The sequence below is a fragment of the Lactuca sativa genome, chromosome 4 (genome assembly GCF_002870075.4).
Source record: "Lactuca sativa cultivar Salinas chromosome 4, Lsat_Salinas_v11, whole genome shotgun sequence".
Taxonomy (NCBI): Eukaryota; Viridiplantae; Streptophyta; class Magnoliopsida; order Asterales; family Asteraceae; genus Lactuca; species Lactuca sativa.
In genome coordinates this window covers 269,860,277-269,873,937 of record NC_056626.2, presented here as the reverse complement: position 1 = coordinate 269,873,937, position 13,661 = coordinate 269,860,277, and the positions used below count along the sequence as shown (strand labels likewise).

Here is a 13,661-nt window from a genome sequence, read left to right as displayed (position 1 = left end):
TCCTGCGTGCTTCAAGAAATTGCAGATGTCAAGACAACCTCAAGAGGAAAATCGTCTTCGACATAAAAATAGAGGTGTAGTACTTCTTCAAGACACACCAAAAGATCCACATATGTGATCCCAAACACTTTCTCAATTTCTAATATTATTTTGAAAAACTCGGATGCGATCGTTGTACAATCACATGAAGTAAGTAGAGAGAAATTTTTTTGAAAGCATAAAATTTTCCATTACAAAATCAAATTGGTGTCTCAGTGTAAAGGAATATCAAAGATGTGTGTTCTTCAAAGTTTCTATCAACAACATATTCTTCAAGATAATGGAGGGGTACATATGTTGTTACATATGAAAGCAAGAGCATATAGAATAACGGTGGTGGACAATTATTCATGTTTTTATTTGAAGAGTAGAAAATCAGTTGAAGGCAACGTCAAAAAATTATGTATTGACTTTTGAGATGCAAAGACGTTTCGAATACCACATTATTTTATAAACAGAAAACAACCTCCAAGTTGTAGGATTCTTTGGTCGATACAAAATCGTGTAGTTCAATCGATGCAAAATCACGAAGGAGATGGAGAAAAGATGATTGGAATATGTTAAAAGCAGGTGAGACATCCAGCTAAAACCGAAGAAACTGACCAAACCATTTTACGTGTTCAAAGATGCAAATTAAGGCATTATATAATAATATGATATATTGAAGTAAAAGATTGTTATATTCGATATACATACATGTCTTGGTATTTTTGTGATGCAGTATTTATTGTCAATATTCTGTAATACATTAATTAAATATTATATAATAATATGATATATTGAAGTAAAAGATTGTTACATTCGATATACATATACATGTCTTGGTATTTTTGTGATGCCGTATTTATTGTCAATATTCTGTAATAAATTAATTAAATATTATTAAAATAAGAGATGACACCAAATCTGAAACGTTTATGGCGTATGAAAAATGCAAACAAGAAACGGGAAGGAAGCAGTGGGAGTGGAGAGCGATTTACGGTTAGTTTAAACTTTAAAGCACAATTGATCTGCTTTCTCCCTACAAACACTCCCCTCTCTTGTGTTTCTTGCTCAAATTCGTTTTTCATCCCGCAAAATCATGTATGCTACAAATGGATGTAATCCTAATTTGGATAGATTTATGGATTAGATAGATCGTTTTCAAGTTATATATATTTACAGATCGCCAATTTTGGAATCCCCTTTTTGTTCAATAAATGCAAGCAGTTTCGATTTATTGAATCGCAAAATTGCATGCCCATTTGAATAAATTCGATTAGAAAGGTTGTAGTTTTTGGATTATGATGTCTGGGATGTGGAGATGGAGGAAGATTCGAGATATTATAGCTGCAACAGAAGCAGGAATGAGAATTTCCACCCCGTATGCATCGAGGCGTGGTTTCGTTAATTGGCTGCTACATGCCGGCGCCGGCGGTCCGTACATTCGTCCGAGGTCGTTGACTGGTCTACAAACAAGGTATAAATGGGATCATGGCGGTGGTGGTTCTGATGACAACGGCAGTAGAACCACGACGATGACGCGGAGGATTAAAGCCGAAGCTAACTGCCCTCGTTGTTCTAAGCAAATGAATCTGGTTTTTTCCAATAACACCCACCTAATTCCGCCGTCTTCATCCGCCGGAAATGAATCAGAATCACCGCCTGATCCTGGTTCCGATTCCAATCGCAAAGGCGCTTACCAGGCTGTCAACCTTTGTCCCAACTGTAAAACCGCCTACTATTTCCGGCCGTACAAGATGGCTCCTTTACAAGGCCGTTTTGTCGAAATTGGTAGGGTTAAAAACAGTAATGGGAATGGAAGGGATAAGAGACAGGCTAATGATGATGATGAATATGCTAACAAACTTAGGGCTTCGTTTTGGGAGACATTGAAGGCTTATGGTGGTGAACCACCGGAGAATTGGACCAATCCTCCTCCCCCTCCTCCTCTCTCTGGCAATGGACTTGCGGTGCATACTCCCCCTGGACCTCCGTTTCCACCGGGGTTGAATGTAATACGTGCAAGGGGTCCTGGCGGTGGTGGTGGTGGTGGTGGAGAGAAGTATGGGTCAGGTGGCTCAAATTTGGGGAAGAATTTGCCTACTCCTAAGGAGATTTGTGAGGGACTGGATAAGTTTGTCATTGGTCAAAAGCGTGCCAAAAAGGTTTCAACTTTTTCCCCTTTCTGATATGCTTTCAAGCATGCTTAGAATCTGTAACCCTACAGACAATTGTGACTTTATATAAAGTTAGTTGCTTTGTATATTTGATTATGGTGTTACTTACATGATCTTTTCCCTTGAACTGGTTTCCCATTTTATTTGCAGGTCCTTTCAGTAGCTGTTTATAACCATTACAAAAGGATATATCATGCCTCCTTACAGAAAGGGTTAGTCAGTTGTTAAACAAATGAATTCTTTTCATCTTAATTATCATTCACAGGCTGATTGCTGAACTGAAGTTGTTTATTGCAACTAGGTCAGGAGCAGATCCAGGAAGATCTAAGACTGAAGATGATGATGACAATGTAGATTTAGAAAAAAGCAATGTACTTCTAATGGGCCCAACTGGCTCAGGTATGTATGTATGTATGTATAATGTATAATCATTAGGATGTTTTCTTTTTCTAACATTTCTTGTCTCTTCCACTATAAATCCTATTGTTTATTTATTGTTTATGCTTCTATGATTTTTGTGCAATAGGGAAGACATTACTTGCAAAGACTCTAGCTCGTTTTGTTAATGTTCCATTTGTCATTGCTGATGCAACCACCTTGACACAGGTCAGTCAGTTGCTGATATATTTATTTATTTATATTGCTTTTATGGAAATGGACTGAAAAGTGAAACCCAATGTGTAGATTTCTGTTTCCATTATTATATATGGAGTTAAGTGTATATTTATGCTTTTCCCCAAATTATGCAACAAAGTGGGTTTTATACCAAATATGCAACACCATTTCATTTTAGGAACAAATGATATGCAATAAATGGTAACCTGTTTAACCTTTCCAAGTGTTGTTCAATAATACGTGTCGATTGCATAAATTGGTTAAAAAACTGAAGCATTGTGACACAAATTTATGACAAAGTGTAACAATGTTACTTAAATTGGTAAAAAGGCGAAACATTGGTACAAAGGTCAAGCACTAGTGCATAAATTGGTAAAAAAAGTGAAACATTGTTGCATAAGTTGGTAAAAAGAGTGAGACAAATAAACATTTATGGAATGAATTGTGGTTGCATATTTTGGTACTGGTTATAGTGTTGCATATTTCGGTCCATGAAGAAACTTGATTGCGTATTTCCTCTACAAAAACCACTTGTTGCATAAATTAGGAAAAAATGTGTTTGTATAAACGTGCTTTTAACCCTTATATGTAATTTACATTGTTCGATTGAAAGTGGTTTATGTGTTTTTTACATTATGGCTTATGCAGGCTGGTTATGTTGGTGATGATGTGGAATCTATATTGCACAAACTACTTACGGTACTGCAGTTTATATATATATATATATATATATATATATATATATATATATATATATATATATATATATTGATTATTATTATTATTATTTTTATCTCATTGACCAAGAAGTTGAGACTCATGAGTTTAACAACCTGATTAAATTTCTCTTTCTGTGTCTTAACTTTTATCATTTCCATTATGTTTTTTTCCCTTTTTGGCCCAAACTTGTTTCATTCTTCTATAGTGTTTGTCAATGTAAATGCTATGAATCAGGTTATTATAGAAAAGGGTATTGTGGGCAAACTAAACAAATAATGAGAATCTTTTAGTTTTAGTGCAGGGGCATTTATTTTAATGTAGTGGTTATGCAGAATACTTATTTATATAGGAGTAGAGAGAATGAGTGGAAGGCATCTTTTGTGTGAAAAACTGGAAGTTATTCCTTTGGGAGAGGCTAGGCTCTCGATTCTCTAGCAAGCATTAGGGTTCTTGTTCATTTTGAGTGATTAGATTAATCAAATATAGTGAAGCTTTTGTTCTTATTTTCTGATTTATATTGTTAGTCAGTTGATAGCAGATGAGAGATGAAAAGTTAAATAATATTTTTGTGATTTTCGATCCATAGAGTTGAGTTTGATGTATAATGTTTCCATTTGGTTTCAAGGTTGCTGAATTCAATGTTGAAGCTGCACAACAAGGGATGGTTTACATTGATGAAGTTGATAAGATAACGAAAAAGGTTTTAGCCAATTACTTTTTTGTGATCCTGAGTTTTGCATGCTTTGCTTTGAGATCTGAAAGAGTTTTGATTTTGCTATAAATATAATTTGACAGGCTGAGAGCTTAAACATTAGCAGAGATGTCTCTGGTGAGGGAGTCCAACAAGCTCTACTTAAGATGCTGGAAGGAACTGTAAGCCATTATTAATTATCTTTGTGATCAATTGGCAAAATCAATCAATTGTTGATTTACCGAATTCAAGAGATGATAATAATAATAATAATAATATGACTTCATCAAACACATGACTACTTGTAATTCTCAAGGCATTTACTCTAAGTAACCAGCTTCATTTTGTTTTGGTTGTATGATAAATTTGTAAAAAAGTTACATATCACTGCATGTGACATCTCACATGTTGATTCTTCTTGAATGATTAGGATGAATATTTGTGATTATATTCCATTTGAAATGGTTAACATCTGGCTGTGGTCTTTCTGCAGATAGTGAACGTGCCTGAAAAGGGGGCGAGGAAGCATCCTAGAGGTGATAACATTCAGGTACAGTTGCATTGATTTCCTATTATAGCCCTCCATGTGCATGCAACCTACTCTTTTACTTATGGCATTTCTAATCATAAAAACTAATCATGCATAGCCTGTTTAATCTCTTGTGCTTAAGCTTGTTAATAACTTGATAATATAACATTATCTAATGAGTAAAAGTTACTTGCAGATAGATACAAAGGACATCCTTTTCATTTGTGGTGGCGCATTTGTTGATTTGGAGAAAACCATATCCGAGAGGTGAATCCAAATCCGTACGTTTTTGTTTTTTCTGGGCTAAGTGCAAGAAATAGCAACATATCCTATATTCATTTCTTTCTGTGCAACTTTTTTTTCTTATTAATCTACTACTCTATTTTCAATCAATACCCACTTTAAAACAAACATTCACTCAATTACAACAGTAAAAATTGCTTTCTATCCGGATGAGATTTGATATAATTCACAAATTTTCCAAAATATAATGTTCAAGGTAGGAATGTAGGATGTTATCTGGAAATGCTTTCACTATATAACAACTATAAGTTGAAGGGTTTAAATGTAAAATCATTTTTTTTTTATTTTTTTATTTTTAAATTTCAGACGGCAGGACTCTTCAATAGGTTTTGGAGCGCCTGTTCGTGCTAACATGAGAAACAGTGCACTCACAAATGCTGCAGTCACATCATCTTTACTTGAATCTGTAAGCAGCAAATGTCTTTATTTATTTATTTTTTTCTTTCTAATAATGAGGAATTATATATTATTGGTTTTATCCTTTTTGTTTTCAGGTTGAAAGTAGTGATCTTATAGCCTATGGACTCATACCCGAGTTCATAGGACGATTTCCAATTTTAGTAAGTTTGTCAGCTCTAACCGAAGATCAACTTGTTCAGGTATGCTTTATCACTCAAAACTTCTCTGTTTGATTTTGTTTTAGGATTTTATTCTTTTCACAACCCAAAGACGTAATTATTATTGTTTTGATGATTTACTTGTATGACAGGTCCTTATGGAACCTAAGAATGCTCTCGGGAAGCAATATAAGAAATTGTTTCAGATGAACGATGTAAGCACTTCATTCAGTTGAAAAAGAAAGTCTTTTTTTTTTTTCTCATAGACTCATACAACATTTAATGGGAAAAGAAAAGGAACAGGCCCTAAGATCTGTCCCTATAAAGTCTATTAAGTTAAAAAAAGAAAAGAAAATACATTTCAGCTTAGTTTAGTTTGAGTTGTTTGTTTGTTGGTAATTAATTATGTTTGGTGAACTGTAGGTGAAACTACATTTCACAGAAAAGGCACAAAGATTAATTGCTCAAAAGGCAATGGCCAAGAACACAGGTGCCAGAGGGTTAAGAGCCATACTCGAAACTCTTCTAACCGACTCTATGTACGAGGTATGCAGGGCTTTTTCGTCATTTACTCACCATAAATGTCAATAAAAATATTCCTTATTTTTTTTCTTCTTAAAAAAAAACAAAATCAGATTCCCGACGCCAAAACAGGAAAGGATCGAGTGGATGCGGTTGTGATTGATGAGGAATCAGTTGGGTCAGTAGATTCTTGTTTATCAGGATGTGGGGGAAAAATACTCCGTGGTGATGGCGCGTTAGAAAATTATCTTGCAAAAACAAGATCTAAAGAACAAATGGTATGGAATTTCACACATCTTTTTAGTTTCAATGGAGTCTTATCTGAAATGAACTTTTGTGGTGAATGCAGCAGGAAGCTGATGGGCAATTGGTGGAAGGAGAAGAAGAAACCTCATCAAAAGCCATGAGCATGTAACAGTTTAACAAGAATTGGACCTTTTTCTCATTTGTTGGGTTTCATTTGTAAAAACCCGAACAAGAACCGGTGTGGTGTAATTATACCTCCGTCTCCATGTACAACAGAATAATAACATCCGATTCGCTTTGGTTTTAAGTCGATAGAGATAAAAAGAAATGAGGTGGTAAAAAAAAGAGAAATACAAAGGAAAAAACATATGTAAAATTCTTGTTTTATTGTACATTGTACACATAAGCTTTGGAAATGATGAGGTGTTGGTCCATTTTTAGTGTTTTTACATATTGCCAATTTATTTATACCTTATTTCTCATATTCTAGTCTATAGTTGTTTGTAGAGACCGAGATTGGGACCTGTAATTGTCATTTTTTGTCCGATCTTTTACAAGGTCCTCTGAAACTACACTAAAAAACTGGTCCAGTCTTACTCCATTCCAGTCTAGTTGTGACAAGCACCTAACTTTGTTTTTTTTTTTTTTGGCAAGTTTTAAGTTGGATTTGTTCTTGCAAATTTGTTTTAGTTGTAGTAAAAACTAAAAAGTCTGTTGTTGAACAAATATAGTCTTGCATTACACACTAATAACATCAATATCAATCATGATTACATCCATTCCACACTCACAAAAAGCCCATCCGTTTTGGATGGGATATGGGCCGAAAATGATAATAATATAAGCTTGTTCTGTTGTGATTGCAGAACAAGATATTGTTATTTACCTTTTGAATTGTCAAAACAAAACAAAACAAAAACAAGGTCCAAACACATGGCCTTTTGAAATCAATAACCTAAACCAAGAAAAAGCAATCTAAAAAACTAAGAGACCATTGAAAACAATGTTGCAAAAAACAAAACAATCACACGTAGGGTTTTTTTTATTCTCTACTTGGAAGCGGACATGAGAGATTGGGCATCGGATACGGAAGGTAGTGCAGGGATGGCTCCTTTCTTTGTTGTGCATATCGCCCCACAAGCATTCGAAAATGCTAGTGCCTGCTTCAGCTTCGCTTCATCCTACATTTATGATTTATTCAAAAAAATAAAACAACCAGTGTTTGGAATATATATTTTAGGCTACTACGTGTTTCCTTTACAGAATATTTTTGGAAAGAGAAAGACTGATATAATTTGAACCATGTTGCATACCAATTCCATCAAAACCTGTAAAAACGAAATGGATTTCTTCTTACCGTGAAAATGGAAGTGTCTTTGGCCATGGAAACAAGCAACGAGCCTACGAAAGAGTCTCCTGCTCCTGTTGTGTCGACTGTTTTCACCGAGTATCCCGGCACTTTTCCCTTGAAGCTCTACAAAATAAAATAACATTTGTGAATTGTGAGTAAATTAATGTCACATATATTAAAAGCAAAATGAAAAAAAATCGGTATCACATACCTTGGTGTAATATCGACAACCCTTTTCGCCATCCGTAACAACCATAAGCTTAAGACCATCATGCCATAAACTCTTCACGGCTTCCTCATCATTAGATTTCTTTTGTGTCAAGAATTCCACCTCGTCATCACTCACCTACACATAAATAAAAAGGGCAATTTTTGTCTTTTCACACCCAAAAACCACAACAAATAAAATTCATATTGTAAATTTGTCATTCCCAAAGGAATTGAAATAATTATCATAGTGTCAATAATAAACTACCTTGATGAAATCAGCTTCGTTCCAGATGCTTTTGATGCCTTGCCTAGCGGCCTCAGCAGAAGGCCACAAGGGAAGGCGGACATTGGGGTCATATGAAAGCAAGACCCCAGCCTGCTTGGCGGCCTTCATGGCTGCCATGTGGGCAGATCTGCATGGCTCAGTGATGAGACTGATGGAGCCATAATGAAAGATCTTGGCTTGCTTGATTATGTCCATTTTAAGCTCCGATTCTTTTAGGAGCATGTCGGCACTAGGATTCCTATAGAACATGAATTCCCTCTCACCATCTTTCTTAAGTGTCACGAATGCTAAAGCTGTCCTTGCATGCTCGTCAAACAACACACCATCAGCATTCACTCCGTTTTTCTTTATAATGTCAGCCAACATGAATCCAAATTCATCTTTCCCAACCTGCACTTTACATCAATCAAATGCATCTATTCATATTATTTCATATTAAAGTTTCTACATACCCATATTGATTAAAAAATCAGATTGTTACGCCACAAAACCATCAATCCATTAATGTCCAATTTGCAAAATTTAATCCGTAAAACCATTGATCCATAAATGTCAGTTAATTTATAAATCATCCAAGAACAGCATTAAACTCATATAGATTAACGATGGATAACAACTTTTACAGAAATAAAAATACTAAAACAATAATCACTACGTAAAATCATTGATCCTTAGATGTGCATTACATTATAAGTCATCCAAGAACAACTTTGATTCATAAAGACGTTAGTGTAGTAGTAGATCTGTCGCTTTATTATTATTACTATTATTATTATTATAAATGAAATATATAAATTAATCATAATGCATTTTGGGGGATCCTGCCCATTATATGCAATTATTACATGCAAAACAATTTGGTATAATAAAATAGGAACATTGATCACTCCCTAAAACCATTGATCAATAAATGTCCACTAAATCATTCAAGAACAACATTGATCGATGGAATCCACATCGATTAAAATAATATATGAAAATTATTATGATAAGTACCTTGCCGATAAAAGCCGCGGAGCCACCTAGCTTTGCAATGGAACAAGCGACGTTAGCGGGAGCACCACCTGGGGCCTTAAGGAATCCCTGAGACTCAGCCAAAGAGACTCCAGCGACGTCGGGTACGAAATCGATCAACATCTCTCCAAAACACACAATAGTAGAAGAAGCTGCCATTTTCTCTCTCGAAATGTTCTCACTCGATGAAAGATGATCAATGTGTGTGTGTGACTGTGTGTGTTTATAGATATATATAACGAAAGATGTTGAGGAAGTGAGAGAAATTAGAATATAAATGTGGGTGAGATGGAGAAATCATGTTTGTTGATGGATTTTCGGAATAATTATTGAAACGTAATTTTGACTCTTTATTTCTGCTTTATTTTAATTATTTTGTTTATTTCAAATTTAAATTAAGATGGCCTTCTTATCTTTCCTTAGTTTGTTGAGAGAATACTCCAAAAAGGTCCATGTAATTTGTGATTTTCTATTATTTCAAGTCCATTTTTTTTTCAATTGGCCCAAGTTGGATCAATTTGTATCGCTTTGGTCCCTCAAAGTATTTTAGACGTTTAAAAATGCCCATTAAGTGTACAACATCCTTCTAAAGGGGAAATTTTTAGAGATAATGACTTGAAAGAGTAACCAATTATACTCTTTATATATATTTGGTCACTTAATTTTTTTTTGATGCACAGTAAACCCTTAAACTTGTTTATTTGTTTAAAACATACCATTACTATCTGTAATAGCATGTAAAACCTGGTTTGGGGGTTTTAGTTCCACCTTTGGCGACTTTCAGCGGACGCAAAACTTCGGCGACATCTTTGGTCATCTTCTTCGGCAGATCCAAGCTCTGGAAAATTAATAGAAACCTTTTTCCCATTTCTCATTTTGTTTCATGTCTCTACCACCAGAAACAGTAATAGAGCCCTAGCCTCATGTTCCTTTGAAACTTCAATTGAACCAAAGTAAAACACACACTTGATATCAGATGCAACGATCTATATAGAAATCATTGGTGAGAGACAACAATGCTAGGTGGTACTTATTCACGCTAAAAATCGGCTCCCTACCAGCGGAAACAATAACCTTTCACCCCTGCCTCCCCTCTCCGCTCCCCTCCTCACCTTCACCACTGCTCCTCTAAACCCTCCGACCGATCACTACAAGAAAAAGACCCTTTTACGACGCGCAAAACACGATACTCGTTGATTTATGTTATGTAAAAGAGAGTGACATTAAAAAAGTGTCATCTCTTCAAAAAATTTAAGGATATAGGTCGCGCATTATTGCGTGCCCTTAAATTAGTGTCTAATGTAAAAAACTTAAAAACACAGAGGGCGTTTTATGTAAAATGTGCGTCTTCTCAATAAATGTCGCATTATAATTTTAATGAAAGGCGCGCGTCTCTTGTCACAATAATCGAGGCTACAAATAAAATATCCTAACACTCACTGTTGATCAGTCACTTCACTCTCTACAATCGATCGACTCTGAGACCTCGACTCGCCTCCCCTTGCAGACAATGTCTCCTCCTCCGACGTTAGGTTACTTCTCCTCCGGTTGATTTCGCCTCGCCGATGACCTTGGGCTCAACTGACATCATTGGAGACTACTCAAATTACGTGCCCTAGGTCCGATTAAGGTGTTCCTGTTGAAACGATTTAGGCAAAGTGAACTTCCCGGTTGGCCAGAGAAGCAAGTAACAGAAGAGAAAGATCAGAAGAAAGTCGACACAAGGGGAAGAAGCGCCTGGTAGCCATGAATCTGATGCTAATTTGAACACATTCAAGGTTTTCTCACCTACCGAAGCTTCTCAAGTTGAACACAAGGTAAAATCTCAAGCTTCTCAAGTTGTATGTAATGTTTTTATCCCCTTTTTTCATCTTGCGAACATTTGGTCTGCCTTTTATCCCAAACTTTCACCTTGTCCTCAAGGTGAAGAAAGAATTGGCTAACCGTTTAAGTATAATGTCAGTGACCTGAGAAAAGAGACGAAAAATCCCTCAAACTTCATCTTTATCAAACTCCCCTGTGAGATGTTTCTCTTTAGGTTCTTCAAACTTTGGCTCTTCTTTGGTGCTTAAAACAAGAGTCTTCCCCTCAAGTTCTTTCAACTGTCCAGCATCATCTCTAAGTAATCCAAAAAGATTAGTCTTGTTTACTTGGCCAGATTTATCCGTTTCGTTCATGTCAAGCTCTACATCCATAGCCTCAAGTTGCTCAGTTCTTTCAACTGGTTTCACCTTCTGTTTGTTGACCTTCTTTTCTCTACTTCCAGTTTCATCAAACCCTGTGAGAAATAAAATTATTTCTTACAAACATTAGCAAAATATTGTGTATAATAAAAAAAACCACAACTAATTAACAATCAAATTTAGTTTTGCTACAAGGTTTGTCTCTGGCACCGATGACATTAATAAAAAGGTTTTAAAGTAAAATGACTCTTTTGCCTTAATCTTGACCTAACTAAATTCAATCAACACCTAAAAATTAAAACTAAATCAAGATAAAAAAAAACTAACCTAATACCCTTTAGTTTTCTGTTTTTTTCTTAAGTTTGTTGGTACCCTGGATCTTAATTTTGTTTTAGTTTACTCAGTGCCACAATTTGGATCGATACCTCATACAGTGATTCAATCTGGTGAAGATTCAGAATCCTATGAGAAAGTTCTTCAATAGAGCTTCATGAAGCATCACTGTCTATCCTAACAACCATTATGTTTCTTTTTTTTTTGTACTTCAGATTTAAACTTCCCAAGATGAGCTTCATGAAGCATCACTGTCTAAGTTACAAATTCTATATATTTATAATGTAGTTTTATGCTCCCAAAATTGGTCATTTGACCATTTTGGTTAATTTTGACATTTTTGCCTTTTTCTTTTTTTTTTATCAAATCTATTAATTTGACCATTTGGGTCTCCTTTTCAATTTATGAACTTCTTCACAAACTTCTTATATGTAAATAAATGTGGTTGAATTCTCTCAAACTAGAATTTCTAGTCATTTGAGCATTTTGGTCAATTTTGACAGTTTTGGTCTTTTTGACCAAATCTGTCATTTTGACCTTTTGGCTTCCTTTTTAATTCATAAAGTTGAACATACTCTACACTTTTCAATCCGTATCCTCTCAAGCTTAGAAAATAATCACTAAATAGAAATGGTTCTTGTCTAAAAGTTATGCAATAGTCTACTGAACTTTGTAGTGCAGTGACAAACAGCCAATGCAAACCCTTGTCCACCAATGATCATTTGAATCTTCATCATATTTGAAATTCCTCAATCTTTTTCTTGTAGGTTGCTCAGAATTTATAAAAATATCTTCTTCTTCTTCACCATGATCACTCATGCTTCCAGATGTACTAATCTCTTTTTCTTCTTCTTCGAAGAAAAACAAACCATCATTTTTCTTTGAATCCAAAGTGGGCCTCCCTTCTGTAGGTGATGCCATGGATGATGGGACAATAGAGTCCCAAACACCATACTTTCCTATAACATCAATAACAACTAATGCATTCCCATGTGGCTTCCATGTCATAGAAGATATCACTTCCTCAAAATTATGTCTTTCAATGTCTTGTGTCTTAGTTACATCCCATATCAAAACATGTTTATCAAATCCAGATGTAGCAATGTACTTTCCATTAAGTGAAAAGGTTAAAAAACACACAGGTTGTGTGTGTTCACCTCTTAATTTGAAAAAATTTTCAGCTGTGTCTTTATCATACATAGCAACATCATTTTTTAAACCAGAAACAGCTAGCATTTCGCCATCTGGACTCCAGGAGAGTGCGGATAATGCTGTGAAATCTGGAGGGGTATTATGGGAAATGTTTTTTAGGGTGTGGAGTGTTGTACCGGATTGGAGCTCCCAGATTATAACAGTTCCAAATGAATCGACAAATGCTAAGTATTCCCTTTTGGGATGAAAAGATATGGATGTGATGGATCCTCTGTGTCCTTTTAAAACCCTGGCAACTGATCCATCTATGGTGTTGATAAGTATAATGTCATCATCATCTCCACCAGCTGCTAACATGGTACATAAGAATCCAAAAGCTTGACAGTGCTGTAATAAAATGTAAAACTAGTAAAAATTCTACACCAATCAACTGAAATATTATATCAAACATTTTTGAAGGCATGGAATAATTATAGAATAACACATCATATAAAACCTTCCTATTGACATAAATTGGTAATATAAACCAAGTCAAGATACACAATCAAGTTTACATGTACTCTGTTTTCAACTTCTTAGAGTTCTCTATTCTTTCTTCTGCTTTCAATCCAACTCTCAAATAAATGCTTCATGGGGTTTCTGCTTCACAACTTTGAACATCAACAAGAGTTCTACACTTAACTTCCATGGATGATCGTTAGAAAGTAAGTCATTCACCTAAAGTTGAACATAAACAAACACATATTTTATA

At 35.1% G+C, this 13,661-nt stretch overlaps 2 protein-coding genes across 3 annotated transcripts; one reads left to right on the top strand and one right to left on the bottom strand.

The window, feature by feature from the left end:
* Positions 1 to 947: 947 nt before the first annotated feature.
* Positions 948 to 6,815, top strand: LOC111894334 (CLP protease regulatory subunit CLPX3, mitochondrial). Of its 2 annotated transcripts, none has more exons than XM_023890411.3 (15): positions 948 to 2,186; positions 2,349 to 2,410; positions 2,500 to 2,597; positions 2,725 to 2,804; positions 3,462 to 3,512; positions 4,159 to 4,233; positions 4,329 to 4,406; positions 4,718 to 4,774; positions 4,950 to 5,020; positions 5,363 to 5,462; positions 5,551 to 5,655; positions 5,766 to 5,828; positions 6,037 to 6,159; positions 6,249 to 6,413; positions 6,488 to 6,815. In XM_023890411.3, exons 1-15 carry the CDS (start codon positions 1,323 to 1,325, stop codon positions 6,548 to 6,550), a joined length of 2,055 nt encoding a protein of 684 aa, XP_023746179.1. In that variant the 5' UTR covers positions 948 to 1,322; the 3' UTR covers positions 6,551 to 6,815. The 2 variants fall into 2 exon arrangements, with proteins under 2 accessions (XP_023746179.1, XP_023746178.1); XM_023890410.3 differs by having other exon boundaries at positions 949 to 2,186; positions 6,485 to 6,815.
* Positions 6,816 to 7,217: 402 nt separating this feature from the next.
* On the bottom strand, positions 7,218 to 9,470 carry LOC111894335 (fructokinase-2). Its single transcript, XM_023890413.3, has 5 exons — positions 9,225 to 9,470; positions 8,208 to 8,618; positions 7,944 to 8,078; positions 7,739 to 7,855; positions 7,218 to 7,562 (listed from the first exon to the last, which is right to left on the bottom strand). Exons 1-5 carry the CDS (start codon positions 9,399 to 9,401, stop codon positions 7,431 to 7,433), a joined length of 972 nt encoding a protein of 323 aa, XP_023746181.1. The 5' UTR covers positions 9,402 to 9,470; the 3' UTR covers positions 7,218 to 7,430.
* Between the last annotated feature and the right edge of the window lie 4,191 nt (positions 9,471 to 13,661).